This window comes from Megascapheus bottae, chromosome 18 (genome assembly GCF_031878675.1).
Source record: "Megascapheus bottae isolate mThoBot1 chromosome 18, mThoBot2.hap1, whole genome shotgun sequence".
NCBI classification, from domain to species: domain Eukaryota; kingdom Metazoa; phylum Chordata; class Mammalia; order Rodentia; family Geomyidae; genus Megascapheus; species Megascapheus bottae.
In genome coordinates, this window is record NC_143526.1 from 47608233 (window position 1) to 47623872 (window position 15640).

Sequence of the window (15640 nt, forward strand, 5' to 3'; positions counted from 1 at the left end):
AGAACAGCTGCCTGGCCAGCACAGGGCCCTGAGTTCAGTCCCCAGGCCGGCCCAAGCCAAGAGGCCTGCTCCTGCGGCGGGCGTGGACAGCTCCGCGCTGCGCACCTCTTCAGGGCCGAGTAGCGCCCCATGGCTTGGACGCACTCATCATCTCACCCTCAGATTCGGAGGCCCGCGGTGTGGTCAGATCCCATCCCATCCCCGGCCCGGCCCGGCCCGGCCCGGCGTGGCCTGCTCCCCGGGGCTCTGAAGGCGCTCCGAGTCTCCCTGGGCAAATCCGGCATCCTTTAATCATCCAAGAGCGGACGACGCGGCGGCCGGGCGCGACACCTGGTCCTGCCCGGGGCCGGGCTCTTCCTGCGGACGGGCAGGCCGGGGTCTGCGCGGCGCAGGGCTGCCCGTGCTCGGCTGGGGTCCTCCCACTGCCGCGGAGCCCCCGCCGCGGCCCGGCCATAGGGGCACAGGGGCCGCAGGCTCGGGGATGAGGCGCAGGCCAGGCCGCGGGGGGGCGCGGGGGCCGCGGGCCCGGGCGCGGGGGGCGCAGGGGCCGCAGGGGCCGCGGGGGGAGCAGGCCCGGGGAGGCGGCGCAGGCCCGGGCGCGGGGGGCGCAGGGGGCGCAGGCCGGGCCCCGTGGGGCGCAGGGGGCGCAGGCCCGGGGAGGCGGCGCAGGCCCGGGCACAGGGGGCGCAGGGGGTGTAGGCCGGGCCGCGGGGGGCGCAGGCCGGGCCGCGGGGGGCGCAGGGGGCGCAGGCCCGGGGAGGCGGCGTAGGCCCGGGCGCGGGGGGTGCAGGGGGCGCAGGCCGGGCCGCGGGGGGCGCAGGGGGCGCAGGCCCGGGAACGCGGCGCAGGCCGGGGCGCGGGGTTCGCAGGCCCGGGCGCGGGGGGCGCAGGGGGCGCAAGCCAGGCCGCGGGGGGCGCAGGGGGCGCAGGCCGGGCCACGGGGGCGCAGGGGGCGCGGGGGGCGCAGGCCCGGGCGCGGGGGGCACAGGGGGCGCAGGGGCCGCGGGGGGAGCAGGCCCGGGGAGGCGGTGCAGGCCGGGCCGCAGGGGGCGCAGGCCCGGGAACGCGGCGCAGGCCAGGCCGCGGGGAACGTGGGGGTCGCAGGCTCAGCCGCGGGGGCCGCGAGGGGCGCAGGCCCGGGCACGGGGGGCGCAGGGGCCGGGGGGAGAGCAGTCCCAGGGAGGCGGCGCAGGCCCGGGCGCGGGGGACGCGGGGGGCGCAGGCCGGGCCGCGGGGGGCGCAGGGGGCGCAGGCCCGGGGAGGCGGTGCAGGCCCGGGCGCGGGGGGCGCAGGGGGTGCAGGCCGGGCCGCGGGGGGCGTAGGCCGGGCCGCGGGGGGCGCAGGGGGCGCGAGGGGCGCAGGCCGGGCCGCGGGGGGTGCAGGCCCGGGGAGGCGGCGCAGGCCCGGGCGCAGGGGGCGCAGGCCCGGGAACGCGGCGCAGGCCAGGCCGCGGGGAGCGCGGGGGTCGCAGGCCCGGGCGCGGGGGGCGCAGGGGCCGCTGGGGGAGCAGGCCCGGGGAGGCGGCGCAGGCCAGGCCGCGGGGGACGCGGGGGTCGCAGGCTCAGCCGCGGGGGCCGCGAGGGGCGTAGGCCCGGGCGCGGGGGCGCAGGGGGCGCAGGGGCCGGGGGGGGGAGCAGTCCCGGGGAGGCGGCGCAGGCCCGGGCGCGGGGGGCGCAGGCCGGGCCGCGGGGGGCGTAGGCCGGGCCGCGGGGGGCGCAGGGGGCGCGAGGGGCGCAGGCCGGGCCGCGGGGGGGCGCAGGGGGTGCAGGCCCGGGGAGGCGGCGCAGGCCCGGGCGCGGGGGGCGCAGGGGGCGCAGGGGGCGCAGGCCGGGCCGCGGGGGGCGCAGGGGGCGCAGGCCCGGGGACGCGGCGCAGGCCCGGCCGCAGGGGGCGCTCCGCCTCGCGCCGGAATCCGGCCCTCGCTGCGCCTGCGCGCCGGCGGGCGTGGAGGCGGGCCGAGCGCGCGCCCGCCGCCGCCAGTGCGCCTGCGCGGAGCCGTGGCCGCGCCTCCTCGTGCCGGGCGCTGGTCGCTCGCCGGCGGCCATGGGAGAGGCCGAGGTGGGCGGCGGGGGCGCCCCGGGCGACAAGGGCCCCGGGGAGGCGGCCACCAGCCCCGCGGAGGAGACGGTGGTGTGGAGCCCTGAGGTGGAGGTGTGCCTCTTCCACGCCATGCTGGGCCACAAGCCCGTCGGTGAGCGCCGGCGACCGCGGCCCGCGCGGGGCGGGGCGGGCCGCAACGGCGGAGGGCGGGGCCTGCGGCCGGTTCCGGTACCGGCCCGGCCCCCGCGCCCCGGGCCCGCCCTCCCCGCCCTCCCCCCGCGCCCCGGGACGACCCCGGCCGCAGGGCCCTCCCCCCGGCCGCCGGGGCCCGGCCGCCCTCCCTCCACCCGACCCCGCCGTTCATCCCCTCCCCGGGGCCCGCTCCCCGGCCTCCCCGGCCCTGCGAGCCCCCCTGGCCTCTGCCCTCCGCCATACCCCCCACGCCAGCTCCCTGCGCCCCCACTTTTCCCCTCCCACCCTCCCACCTCTTCCTCCTTCCTCACCGGTTGCCCTGTCTCCCTCCCGCAGGAGTGAACCGACACTTCCACATGATTTGTATCCGAGACAAGTTCAGCCAGAATATCGGCCGGCAGGTCCCGTCCAAGGTCATCTGGGACCATCTGAGCACCATGTACGACATGCAGGCCCTGGTGAGCTGAGCCTCCCGGGTTAGGAGGGGTGTTAGGCGGCCTGAGACCTCCGAGACAGGCAGAGTGCTGCCGCTGGAAGGGGACCTTGTCTCAGTCCCTCTGGTCAGATGTGGTCGCCCAGATGCAGGCCCAGCGGGGTGAGAGCTCCGCTAGCAGGTTGCCTAGGTAGCCAAGGTGCTGGGGCGAGCTGGCAGTGTCTGCCAGGTGAGCAGACTCACTAGGTGATAGAGTGGGTGCCCTGGGGAAGAGCCTTTCTGTGCAGAACACCATGGTGTGCTGCCCCTGCTCAGGAGCTGCGTGGAGGTCTGGGGGGCCTCTCTCGGGGCTGGCTTTTCCCTGTGGCTCATGGCCTGATCCTCTGGCCTCTCTGTAGAGCCCAGGCCTGAACACTCACTTCTCAAGCAGAAGGAGGAAGGGACCCAGCCTTCCATGCATGTTTTCGCTGTGTTGATGGCACTGGGCCCCAGCCCTCCCGTACAGCTTTACTGACCAGATGACACTTTTTCTTTCTTCTTGAAAATTCAAAACACTGTGTGCCTCAGCATGAGTCTGAAATTCTTCCATTCCCGAATCCAGAGAGGCACTTTGTCCTCCCAGAAGAAATCATTCAGGAGGTCCGAGAAGGTGAGAGTTGGCCGAGGTCAGGCCTGGGACTAGAAAAGGCCACCCGTGGCCAGGCCGGGGAGGGCTCCTCCGGGGGGGGGATGGGCGTCCCGCAGAGGCCCTGTGCCACCTGCATGTGGGAAGTCCTGGAACCTGCAGGATGGGGGAGAATTTGTCAAGAGCAGTCTCAACGATGGGTGCCGTCTTGTGACGGACACCATCTCCTGATGGACGCCGAGGCTTGTGTGGGCAGCAAGAGTCAGAAGCAGTCGTGGCCCGACCGTCCCCCAGCACTGGCCATCGCCGAGCGTTTCCAGTGAACGTCAGCTGTCTCCTCCACAGGAAAAGTGGGCATTGAAGAAGAAATGAAAGAGGAGATGAAGGAAGATGTGGACCCCCACAATGGGGCGGATGATGGTGAGTGTGCAGCCCCAGCCCTCCCACCCAGAGAGGGGGTGCACAGTCGCCTGAGGCAGAGTGCCTACCAGCGTTCCCATGCGGGCACAGGCGCACAGCCATAGCCACCCCTTCACCTGGAGGCCCAGAGAGGGGTCAGAGGCTCTGCCAGGCCCCTCGTCAGACCCTGAGGAAGCCCAGTCAGGGGGTTCAGAGGGCCACTTGAAGGTAGTGGGTTTCCTTACTGAACAGGAAGGTAAACTGAGATTCTGTACACTTTGTTTTCAGCAAATGATTTTCTCTCTCAGTTTTTTCATCTTCAGGGAGCTTGGGAAAGGCAATAGAAAAATCCAGCAAAGACAAGGAAAAGAACTCAGACTTGGGGTGCAAAGAAGGGGCGGACAAGCGGAAGCGCAGCCGGGTCACCGACAAAGTCCTGACTGCAAACAGTAACCCCTCCAGCCCCAGCGCTGCCAAGCGGCGCCGGACATAGGTGCCTCAGCTGCAGGCAGCAGCAGAGAACTGCTGACACCGCAGGTCCTGGCTGCCTGCCTGCCCGCCACCGCCCGTGGGTCCCAGGTGAATGTGGCCACCCAGAGGACGCCCGTGGGGTTCCAGCCAGTCACCAGAGGCCTTGATGAAGTACATGCAGATGGTGAGGCCCTGGAGCCATCTTGTATCTTCTCCCAACTGGCTCTGCCACTCTGCGCGGAGAGAGCTAAAAGACCGGGAGTCCACAAGCAATAACCCGCTATCCTCACCGTCTTCCCCGGTGCCCAGTCTTTGTATCTGCTTGGCCCTCTGCTCAGCTGCCTTTGCTCGGGCCCCCGAAGGACGTGCTGTGCTGTGCTGTGCTGTGCCGCGCCACGCCGTGCCACACCATGCAGGGTGGCCTCCAGCCCCACCTGGGAACAGAACTGGATATCTTGCCTCATTCACTTGTACTGTAATGTTGTATATAATTTGGTTGGTACTTCGTTATTTAATTTTTAAGAAACCTATTTTGCTAGTGTTTTATATGAGAAAAGTACTGCAGATGTTACACCTATGTTGTATTTTTTTCTGAGATGTTTTGTTTTAAGGTAACAACTTCTGAGATACTTTTTGCTCAGTTTTTATATGTGGGAAAGAGAAATTTGTAGCGGTTATTTTTGTAATTCTAGTAACCTGCAAAAAGACCAGCTGAGGGGAGACGGCGCTGCTTGAAGTACACGTTCATTTGACTGCGGAACATTAAAAGTACAGAACTTGACCAGAGTGGTACGGCTTTGATACCAGAAGTTTTCTTTTTCCCATTTATAAGTAAAGAGCTCACTTAAATGATTCATGACCAGCACTAGGTGCCACCATATAACAAACTGTACTGGGTCCGGAATGGCTGCGTGGTTGATGGCACTTCCCTTTGGACTTGGTTTTGGTTTGATTTTTTTTTTTTTTTTTTTTTTTTGCCAGTCCTGGGCCTTGAACTGTGGGCCTGGGCCATGTCCCTGAGTCTGTGTTCAAGGCTAGCACTCTCCCACTTGAGCCACAGTGCCACTTCCAGCCTTTTCAATTTATGTGGTAATGAAGAATTGAACCCAGGGCTTCATGCATGCTAGGCAAGCACTGTACCACCTTCCCAGCCTCCCACGGGGCTTTGGAGAGGACGGAATGGTCACTCCTGGCATTCAACCTGAGACTGCCTGTTCAGTCTTTACACAGCCAAGTCCAGCTGTCAGGTATACAGACATGGCTGCCCACTGTCCCCTCCAGCTTTCTCACCTCCATTCTGACATCTTTGGTTTACTGTATGTGTTTGTGCAGGTCCTGGGGCTTGAACTCAGGGCCTAGGCACTGTCCTTGAGCTTTTGTGCTCAAGACTAGTACTGTAGTCCTTGAGCCGCAGCTCCACTTCTGGCTTGTTGGGGGTTAATTGAAGGAGATGTGGACTTGGCCACTCAGGCTTGTTTCAATCTGATATCCTCAGATCTCAGCCTCCTGAGCAGCTAGGATTGCAGCGTGAGCCACCGCACCTGACCCTCTTCACATCTTGACTCACCTGGGACCAAACCACATGCCCTGCCCATGTTCGTAGTCTTGAGTGATAAGAAATGGCCCATCAGGGGCTGGGAAAGTGGCTTAATGGCAGAATGCTTGTCTAGCATCCATGAAACCCTGGGTTTGATTCCTCAGTACCACATAAAAAGCTGGAAGTAGTGCTGTGGCTCAAGTGGTAGAGTGCTAGCCTTAAGCAAAAGAAGCTCAAGGATGGTGCGTAGGGCCTGAGTTCAAGCCCTAGGACTGGCCAAAAAAAAAAAGGGCCAGGAGTGTGGCCTAGCATGCACAGAGACCTGGGTTTGATTCCTCGGCACCACATATACATAGAAAAAGCCAGAAATGGAGCTGTGGCTGAAGTGGTAGAGCTCTAGCCTTGAGGAAGCCCAAGGACAGTGCTCAGGACCTGAGTACAGGACTGGCAAAAAAAAACTTGCCCATGAGGCCTCGGCTGGTGGTCTGTTATCACTCCCGGCACGGCAGGTGGTGTGGCTCCAGCTTTCACGGCAGGAAAAGCTCGCAGCACTGACGCAGAGGCTGAGGGAGGCAGGACCGCAGGCTGGCACGCTGCCTCCTCCCAGGGGCCTAGGAGTGAGCTCTGCCTCCTGGGTGAGCCCAGCCCAGCAGGCTGCTTGCTTAGAGCCCTGAGCAGCACTGTGTCCGAGGGTGTGGGAAGGAGGTGAGCATCCCGTGAGTGCGGGGATGACCCGCGGTCTCCTTGGCAAAGCCAGGCTCCGGAGACACTCAGGGTGAAGAGCTAGAGCGGTGTCTGGGCTTGGCATGCGGGGCCTCTCCTGAGCTGCCCTGGGGCTGTGTGGTGAAGCCCGCTCCCAGAAGTGCAGCAAAAATACTAGAACACAGCGGTTTTATGGACACCCTCCTAACGGGTGCAGGCCCCAGAAGCTGCCCTTTCAGATTGGGTTTAGAGCAGCGTGCCTAACTCAGGCTGGCTTCCTGTCATTCCACTCCATCTCACAGGCGCACCATCTGCTCCCAGTGGTGGGACTTGAGTCTCAAAAGCAGGGATCAAGCCAGTGGTGGTGGCCAGGGAGCAGCTGCCCCCCTCCAGTTGAGCTGTCCCTTTTGGTCTGGTCTGAATGACCAAGGAGGAAAAGTGGGCTCCTGTGCTGCTTCCCAAGCAGCAGAGAATACAAGCTGGGCAGTAGCGGTGCGGAGCGGGAGAGTACACTTGTGCTCACGCTTGTTACCTAAGCCCACCCGAGCCAAACCCCTGAAAGGCCCAGCCTGGAGCAACACCGCTTTCCTGCATGGCAGGGAACGTGTGAGCCCTCGTCGCCGCGTCTAGCCAGGTACCAAAGCCACCAGGAACACGGAAGACACCCAGGGAAGCTCCATAGGGACTCCACAGCTGTACACAAAGCAGGTAAGGGACACCTGGGTGTGGCTTCATTTGGAAAATGAGTTGCGCAACATCTTGAAACAATGCTGGCAACATAGTTGTTGGCTGGCAGCAGGCAGGATGGGCCTTGTCCTCTGACTGGTGTTGTGCACTACATGTGTCTTTCTGCTAATGTTCTCTATTTCTGACATATCTCCAACACCCACCCTTGCCCAGAATAGGCTTCCTACCAACCCCAGCTGTAACTCATGTAACAAGGTTAGGTTCATAGTCTGCAATGATCCACCCAACAGATACCTTTTTGGGATTTTTTTTTTTTTTTTTTGCCAGTCCTGGGGCTTGAACTCAGGGCCTGGGCACTGTCCTTAGACACTTTTTTGCTCGGCCTTCTCTGTGTATATGGCATTGAGGAATCAAACCCAGGGCTTCGTGCATGCAAGGCAAGCCCTCTACCACTAGGTCACACTCTTGGCCCTTAGATTTATTTATTTTTTTGTCAGTTTTGGGGCTTGAACCCTAGGCCTGGACGCTGTCCCTGAAGGCTTCCACTCAAGGCTAGCACTCTGATCCACACCACTTCCGATTTTCTGGTGGTTCACTGCAGATAAAGTGTGCCTGGGCTGGCTTCGACCCACAATCCCCAGCTCTCGGCCCCCAGAGTACCTAGGGGTGCGGGTGCGGCCAGATCCCCTTTCCTAGGCCCCGGCTGCGGTGGGAGGACGAGTGGGAGAAGCTGTGCAGACGGCCTCGCTTCAGAGGTTCACCACCCGCTTTCGGCTCGGTGAAGCTGGACGGGCCAGCCCCCAGGAAGTCCTCCCAGCCGGCGGGAAGGTGGGTCCCCACCGCCACTGCACAGCCGCATCCCCTCCGGAGGGGCGGCCCTGGAGGTGAACCTGGGGGTCGGAGGCCGACCGACAGCCTCCCCGGGTCATCGCTGGGGAAGGGCCCCGCGTTCCTCCGGGAAGACCGGCCCGGGAGGCTCCCCGAGGCGTCCCGGGATGCGGGCAGGCCTCTAGGTCGGTCCGGGTCCAGGCAGAGTAGGAGCGGGCGTGGGCGGAGAGTGGGACCCTGGCCCCGCCCCCGGCACCCAACGGCTCAGGTCCCGCCAATCCTCCTCCAGCCCGGCGCTGGGGCCCCGCCCCGCCCGAGGGCACAGGCCCCGCCCCTGAGGCCCGGGCTCCGCCCCGCACGCCCGCAGGCCCCGCCCCAGAGGTCCGGGATCCGCCCCGCACGCCCGCAGCCCCGCCCCCGAGGCCCGGGATCCGCCCCGCACGCCCGCAGCCCCGCCCCCGAGGCCCGGGATCCGCCCCGCACGCCCGCAGGCCCCGCCCCCGAGGCCCGGGATCCGCCCCGCACGCCTGCAGGCCCCGCCCCGCACGCCGCGCCCCCGCGCTTCCTCCCGTTTCACTTTCGCTTCCGCCGAGCGGTCCCGCGGGTCCGCCGCCGCCCAGCATGGACGACCTGGAGTGGGACTCCACGTGGGAGGACGAGGACGCCGAGGACGGCCTGGCGGGGGCCCCGGACGCGGGGGGGGCGGACGCGGACGCGGACGGGGACGGGCTGCCGGCCGCGCAGGCCCGCGTGCTCCAGGTGCGGCCCGGGCGGAGCGGGAAGGGGCGCCGGCCCCGGGGCGCGGCCGCGACGTGCGGGAAGGCCCGGCCCTCCCCGGCCCTCCCCGGGCCTCCCCCGGGCCCCCGCGCGCGGTGACGTCAGCGCGGCGCCCTCGGCCGCGCCCGGGCGGCCCCCGCGGGCACCGGGCCGCGGCCCGGCACCTGCGCCCGGCACCTGCGCCCGGCAGCTGGCGCTGTGGCCCGAGGCTGCCCTGCGGGAGCCTGCGGGAGCCTGCGGGCCGCCGCCGCCGTCCTGGCCGCTCTGCTGTGTTCCTAGTCCGCGCAGTGCGGTGGCCTGGCGGGCCGGAGGGTGTCCGGGGTGAGGAACGGTGGGCCTGGGGTGGAGAGCCGGTCGCCGGGGACTCGAGTGGAACCTAGAAGCTCAGATCTGCCCCCTGACCCTCATCACATCTGCAGAGCCCCCGGCTGCTCCAGTGTCCAGGGCCGGCCAGCCGCAGGCTCTTCAGTCTCCCTGGACACTGAAGAAGCCGGGGCCATGCCCTCTAGCCCTGCCCTGACCTCCGTGCCCAGCACACTAGCCAGGAAGCAGCTCCTGGGGCGTCTTTGGTGGATGTCCACTGGCCTGGCCTGGGCACCAGAGCCTCGCCAGCCAGCTCTGACTTGGTCAGGCAGAGGAGACGGGAGATCCCAGAGCTGCCTGTCCAGCATTCTCCTAATCCCTGGAACCCGAAGAGTCCTTGGGAAGGACCAGCTGTTTGCCTGGGACCTTTGCCTTCCAGAAGCTGCTCTGCACCCTCAGAAATAGATCCAGGGCTGAGTGTTCCTGACATGCTTGCTGCTGCCTCTCACCCTTCTCAGGACCCTTGGAACTTGGCGGGCATAGACCAAGGCCGAAGGGCTGTAGAGCAGCAAGAAAGCCCAGAAATGGGGCCGGGAATATGGCCTAGTGTTAGCTTGCTTGTCTAGCATGCACAAAGCCCTGGATTCAATTACCCACCTGTAACCACCTACACAGAGAAAGCCAGAAGTGGCACTGTGGCTCAAGTGGCAGAGTGTAAGCCTTGAGCAAAAAGTGTCCAAGAACAGTGCCCGGAGTTCAAGCCCCAGGACTGGCAAAAAAAAGAAAAAGAAAACCCCTGAAATAGCTGAAAGGCCTTTTCCATATCGCGTTCTCATTTAGCCAACAAAAAGCACAGGCTTGCTAACCCAGCATGAGGCCTCGGGTTCTCTCCTGAGCTGTAGGTAGCCAGTCTGGTGAGAAGTTAGAGCACAGTGTAAGAGGAAGTGCTGTAGAATTCCGAAACTCTGGAAGTAATGAGCTGAGACCAGAGTCGGGGCTAGAAACGGGAGAGGAAGAGGCAGAACTGGGGCTTGGGGGCTCTGGGGCCTGAAGGACATCATCCCAGGGGTATGCAGGTAGCACGCTGGCTCCAGCCACCACAGCCCCTCTAGTTCTGTGCAGGGAGTGGCATGCTTCACTAGGGTTTAGGTTTGCCCACTGGGTCCTCTAGGGAAAAACTGGGAGTGGAGTTGCGGGGAGAACTATGAAAAGCCTTTCCCCCTTAATGATGACTGACTGCTGGCTTGGGTCTTGCTGCTCTCGACAGGTCTCTATAGGGGCCTCATCCTGTTTGTTCTCTTCCCAGTCCAGGATACCAGGATCGCGCAACTGGCGAGCCATGCAGGACATGTATAGGTACCGGCACTACTACCCGGTAGGTGCTAAGAAACATCCTCTGCCAGGCTGGAGCCCCGCTGGTACTGACACTCAGGGTGCCCTTGTCCCCAGCCCAGCCTCTGCTCCCCGGCCTGGCCTGGTCACAGACTGCCAGGCCTTAGCAGCAGCACCCCTCCTGGTGCAGATCGTAGGTCTGGAGGCATGCTGGTGCTGGCAGCCTCACCCTGAACTGCTGTCCCCTGTGTCCCTGAGCCGTGGACAGCCCTGGGCTCTCTTGAGGGTACAGAGCCTGCCCTCCCCAGTGGAGTGGGGAGTCCAGGCTGGGTCTCCACCTCTGAGGCTGCGTGAAGGGGACAGCCTCTCCCAGGCCCCCTTCTAAACCAGTCCCACCCATCTCCCTCTTCTGACTTCAGGATTTGGAAGAACAAGACTGCAATGGCGACATGTCCAACCTGAGTTTCTACAAAAACAACATCCCCTTCCAGCCAAATGGTACCTACGCCTCAGCTGCCCCCAGCTCTGACCTGGCTTCTCCAGACCCGCCTGTTCCCTGGGCTCTGGGGGTGCCTCTCAGATGGCCCCACAGTGCCCCCTGGGGTAGCCGAGGGAATTGAGGTTTGGATTCCTGGTTTACAAGGAGAAAGATGAGTGGCAGAAGTCTTTCCAGCCACTGGGTCTCTGTCTCGGCTGCCTTGTATGTTGACACTCCAAGGATGGCTGTGGTTTTAAGTGGTTGTAGAAAACCTAGTGTTTGAGGTCATGCATGTTGAAATTAAAGTGCCAGATCTGTTGGCCCTTACCCCCGGCTGTCATCACGAAGGAGCTCTTTCTGTGACACAGGCACGTGTCTGTGTCCGCAGACCTAGGCCCACTTGCTATGGCCCCCATTCTTGGGTTGGGCTCTGTTGTGCTGTTCAAGGACAGAATTTGAAGTCTAGCCATGCTAGACAGGGGAGGCAGGCAGAGCTCATACTGCTGCGATGGGCTGAGTCTGCCATCAGCAGAACTTTCCGGGAGCTTCCTGGCTCCTGCTTGGGTTTGCTCTTAGTGTCGTGGGTCTGGTGTCCTTGCTGAAGGAGGTAGGGCCTGGGCACACAAGAGTTGGCGGGGCCTCTATCAGATGAGGTGCAGACAGCCCTGAACCCCAAGAAAGTGGGGTGGTGTACTGAGAGTGCCCTGGATGGCGCTGTCCCCTGAGCCCTCAAAGTGGCCTCTGCCTCTGACTCGTCCCCGCGGGGCTTGCAGGGTGTGTCATCGAGAACATTCTTCAGCATTGGAAGGATGACTACGACATCCTTGAGGACAATCACTCCTACATCCAGTGGTGAGCGGGTGTCATGGGCAGGGTTGTGGGGGCAGGCAGCCACGCCGGCCTCCCGGGGCCGCCGATGTGCTCCTGACAACACGGGGGGGAACTCGGAGGCGAGCCACGGCCCTTCGCCTCTCAGCGGTCTCTGCAGCAGGGAGCTGAGACAACCCCAAGACTCGGGAGAGGCTGCTCACAAGCAGTGGGGAGATTAGGTGTCACTAAGGCCACGTCGCTCCGAGTGGGCGTGAGGGAGCTGCTGCCTGGCACCCACGAGGTGGACCTTGACTGAACTGTCCCGAGCCGCCCCTCACAGGAGCCTCCTGCCACGAAGGTTTCCCAGGAATCACTGCAGCAGAGAGGCGAGAGCGAAAGTGTGCAGGCAGAGGCTCCAGTGGGCCTGACCTGTCCTGGGCCGCCTTCTGCCTCTTCCCCCTTGGTACACTTCAGAGGCCCACCAGGCCCCTAGAGTTCAATCACAAGGCTTGAGTGGGAGCCCAAAGGCTGGGCGCCAGCCCTGACCCCGTGCCTTATTTCCTCGCAGGCTCTTTCCACTGCGGGAGCCAGGAGTGAACTGGCACGCCAAGCCTCTCACGCTCCGAGAAGTTCAGGTAGGTGGAGCACGCAGAAAGGCCTAACGAGTGAGCCTGGTTGACTGGGTGACAGGGTCTCCAGGAAGGGGCAGAGGCACAGAGGCCACTGTGTGGCCCCTGCTCTGCAGTCCTCGCGTGCTCTCGGTTGACGGTTGGACACAGGGCTGCCTGGGGAGCAGAGAAGTGGAAGGCTAGCCCTGCGGCTGTCTCCTCGGCATGTTACCCCGAGAGTCAGGACCCAGGGTGTCACCCGGGAGGCCCCCTGAGCTGCTCGAGGTGTTTTCCAGGAATTTAAAAACTCCAAGGAGGTCACGGAACGGCTTGTCCGGGCCTACGAACTCATGCTGGGCTTCTATGGGATTCAGCTTGAGGACCGCAGCACAGGGGCTGTGCGCCGAGCCCCCAACTACCAGCTGCGCTTCGAGAACCTCAACAGGTGAGAAGCAGCCTCCTGCCTCCCTCGGGCTTCATGCTGCCAGCCACCTCCCGCGCTCATGGTGCCCATACTGGGGGAGGCAGGAAGGGCCGGGCCGCTCCCCGGGGGCTCAGGCCGTTTCCTCATGCAGGGCATGCTTGGTAGGTGTGGGGTGGCGGTGGTTGGGGTGCATCTTGCCTCAGGTGTCCCGGAGTCTGGCTCACCGCATCTCCCTCCCACAGCCGCAGCCACAACAACCTTCGTATCACCCGCATCCTTAAGTCGCTGGGCGAGCTGGGCTTGGAGCGCTACCAGGCGCCGCTGGTGCGGTTTTTCCTGGAGGAGACGCTGGTGCGGAACCAGCTGCCGGGCGTGCGCCAGAGCGCCCTGGACTACTTCCTGTTCTCCGTGCGCTGCCGGCGCCAGCGGCGGGAGCTGGTGCACTTCGCCTGGGAGCATTTCGAGCCCCGCTGCAAGTTTGTCTGGGGGCCCCACGACAAGCTGCAGAGGTTCAGACCGCACCCCGCGTCCCTGCCGGTGGAGACCCCGGAGCAGGCCGAGGAGGCCCACGCCCAGGCTCAGCCCTGTGGGCCTGAGAGGGACCCGCGTGGGGAGGGTGGGGCTGCCGAGAGGCTCCAGCCACGGAGTGCAGAGCCCCAGGGTGTGGGCATCCCGGAGGGGGGCCAGGAGGAGGAGGGTGAGCCTCTGAACCCCAAAGAGAACAAGAAAAGGAAGTTGGAGGCAAACAGACAGGAGCAGGCCCTGAGAGAGCCAGGCCCCCACAGCACCGCTGATGTGGAGAAAATTGCCCTGAACCTGGAGGAATGTGCCCTCAGCCCGGGCAGCCGGGCACCCGGCCCTGACCAGGCTGAGCAGCCTTGTCTCCCAGGCCAAGGGGCCCATGTGGCCGACGAGGTGAGGAAGCGGAGGAAGGTGGAGAGGGGCCCTGGGGGCGATGCTGTGGCCGACGGCGCTGCTGGCGACGCTGCTGGCGATGTGGCCACAGTTGGTGACGGCTGTGACACACCTTCCCCCACCCCGCCGCCGGCCCCGCCTGGGGTCCCCGAAGGCACGAAGAGTAAGAGCAGCGAAGAAGGGGACGCAGCAGGCCAGGGCAGGGAGGAACAGAGTGCCCCTGGCAGCCTATCCGAGAGGCAGGACCCTGCTGCCCCAAGAGGCTCTGTGGGTGAGGCCCAGGAAGCGGCAGAGAGGGGCCTCACCACGCCCAGAAAGCCTTAGGTGGGCACCGGCCCGGCCCTGCTGCAGAGGGAGCTTGGCATAGGAACCCCTGGCTGTCTCCTCGGTGCACAGCAGTGCTGGCCTCTTCCTGGTGGTTACTGCAGCGGCCACCAGAGGACAGGGGACCCTCAGGGAAGGCCAGGCCTTCAAAACCTTCCTTACCTCACTGTCCCCCACTGTCCTCCGAGCCCGGGTTTGTGAGCAGGCCTGCCAGGGTCTTGGGGGAGAGGCCTCTTTTCTCAGTCTGGTGCCAAGCGAGGCCTTTTCTGAATAAACTCATCTGACTTTGTCTTTTGGCCGCCTGTGGCTGTTCCCATGATAAGAAGGCTTCTCTGGACCTGGCCCCTGGGCCTGACCAGGGCTGCACCGCGCTGTTTTTCCTGGGCAAGCGTCTGTCGGGTACTGCCCTTGCAGGAAGATGGGCTGTGGTGCAGGACCAGCGCCTGGGCATGCACAGGTCCTGAGCCTGCAGCCTCCCCGAGGGTGGGTGGTGGCCCTGTCGCCCGCTCCACTGAGGGACTTGGAAGGACGTGGCTCCTGTGGCTGGGTTGGGCCGTGCTGGGTCGAGGCCAGGCTTTTCCAGCCACCCTCACTGGGGGCACTTCTTGGGGCAAGCTTAGTAGGGTGTGGGCCTGGGGGCTCCTGAGGGGCGGGTCCTGTGTGGAGATGAGCCCTTTCTGTGAAAAGGTCTGTCCTGTCCTTTGCAGTCTGTACAGCTGGCCCACCTTCCCAGGACCTGGCTATAGCTGTGGGACTCGGGCACCTCAGCTCTGGTCTGGCTGTTGGGTGGTGTTTCTGCCGTGGAGGTGAATAGGCACTGAGATGGGTGTAACTGACCCCTCGGCAGGGCTGCTCTCATCCCCGAGCCGGCCCTCAGTAAGAAGATGCCACACTGCAGCAGTCCTGGAAGATGGGCCTGTGCCCAACAGAGAGCTGGCCCACGGACCTGCTCCATCCCCTCTGTTCCAGGGAGCAGCGACCCTGAACGCCACCTGTGCCACCTGGCTGGTCTGCCCAGAGGTGGGGCCACGGGGGTGGCGGCTGAGCAGGGTCTCCCGGCCGGTGTGTCGTCTCAGCAGCCCCAGCAGATGTGCTGCCGTCGGCAAGCTAGGCATTGGGTGGGGACCTGTGGTCCCGTGGGAGGGGTTGCAGACAGATGCCAGCGCCCCACCTTGCCATATGAAATTGACCAGGAGTGGAGTTGAGGTGGGGCTGGTCCCATCTCTCACCTGACACCCCCCTGCTCACAGACCTGTTTGAGGAGCTGTCCTGGCATGCCCTGGCCTCTCATGGAGGAGCAGGACCTTGTACCCCCCGGCCCCCCGCCCCGGGAAGTGTATGTAGGATGCACTCCTTTCTCACTGGAGACACGGGGGAGCTGGCTGCGTCTTTGTGGGTGGAAACGTTCCAGTTATCTTGCCTCACAGAAGGGAGAAGCAACCTATTTTTGTGCCATTTTACCACCGCTCCCCCTTATTTTACCTTTTGCCTGTCCTGGGGTTTGAGCTCAGGGCCTGGGCACTGTTCCTGAGCTCTTTGCTCAAGGCTTATGTTCTACTCCTTGGGCCCCAGCTCCACATACTGCTTTTCTTGGTGGTGCACTGAGATAGAGTCTCCTAGACTTTCCTGCCTGGGCTGGCTTCAAACCATGATCCTCACAGCTCAGCCTCCTGGGTAGCTAGGATTCAAGAGTGAGCCACTAGCACTAACTGACCCCCCCCTCCATTTCTGTCCACTCCCTCATAAATTCCCATC

General features: G+C 64.3%; 2 protein-coding genes across 2 annotated transcripts; both read left to right on the forward strand.

Moving 5' to 3' along the window:
- The first annotated feature begins 1998 nt into the window (after positions 1-1998).
- Mrgbp (MRG domain binding protein) lies at positions 1999-4946 on the forward strand. The gene is made up of 5 exons (XM_090352615.1): positions 1999-2191; positions 2569-2690; positions 3233-3314; positions 3636-3710; positions 3998-4946. Exons 1-5 carry the CDS (start codon positions 2044-2046, stop codon positions 4180-4182), a joined length of 612 nt encoding a protein of 203 aa, XP_090208741.1. The 5' UTR covers positions 1999-2043; the 3' UTR covers positions 4183-4946.
- Positions 4947-8489: 3543 nt separating this feature from the next.
- Ogfr (opioid growth factor receptor) lies at positions 8490-14176 on the forward strand. Its single transcript, XM_090352616.1, has 7 exons — positions 8490-8673; positions 10301-10369; positions 10746-10824; positions 11578-11656; positions 12183-12249; positions 12519-12667; positions 12889-14176. Exons 1-7 carry the CDS (start codon positions 8536-8538, stop codon positions 13883-13885), a joined length of 1578 nt encoding a protein of 525 aa, XP_090208742.1. The 5' UTR covers positions 8490-8535; the 3' UTR covers positions 13886-14176.
- The last annotated feature ends 1464 nt before the right edge of the window (positions 14177-15640 follow it).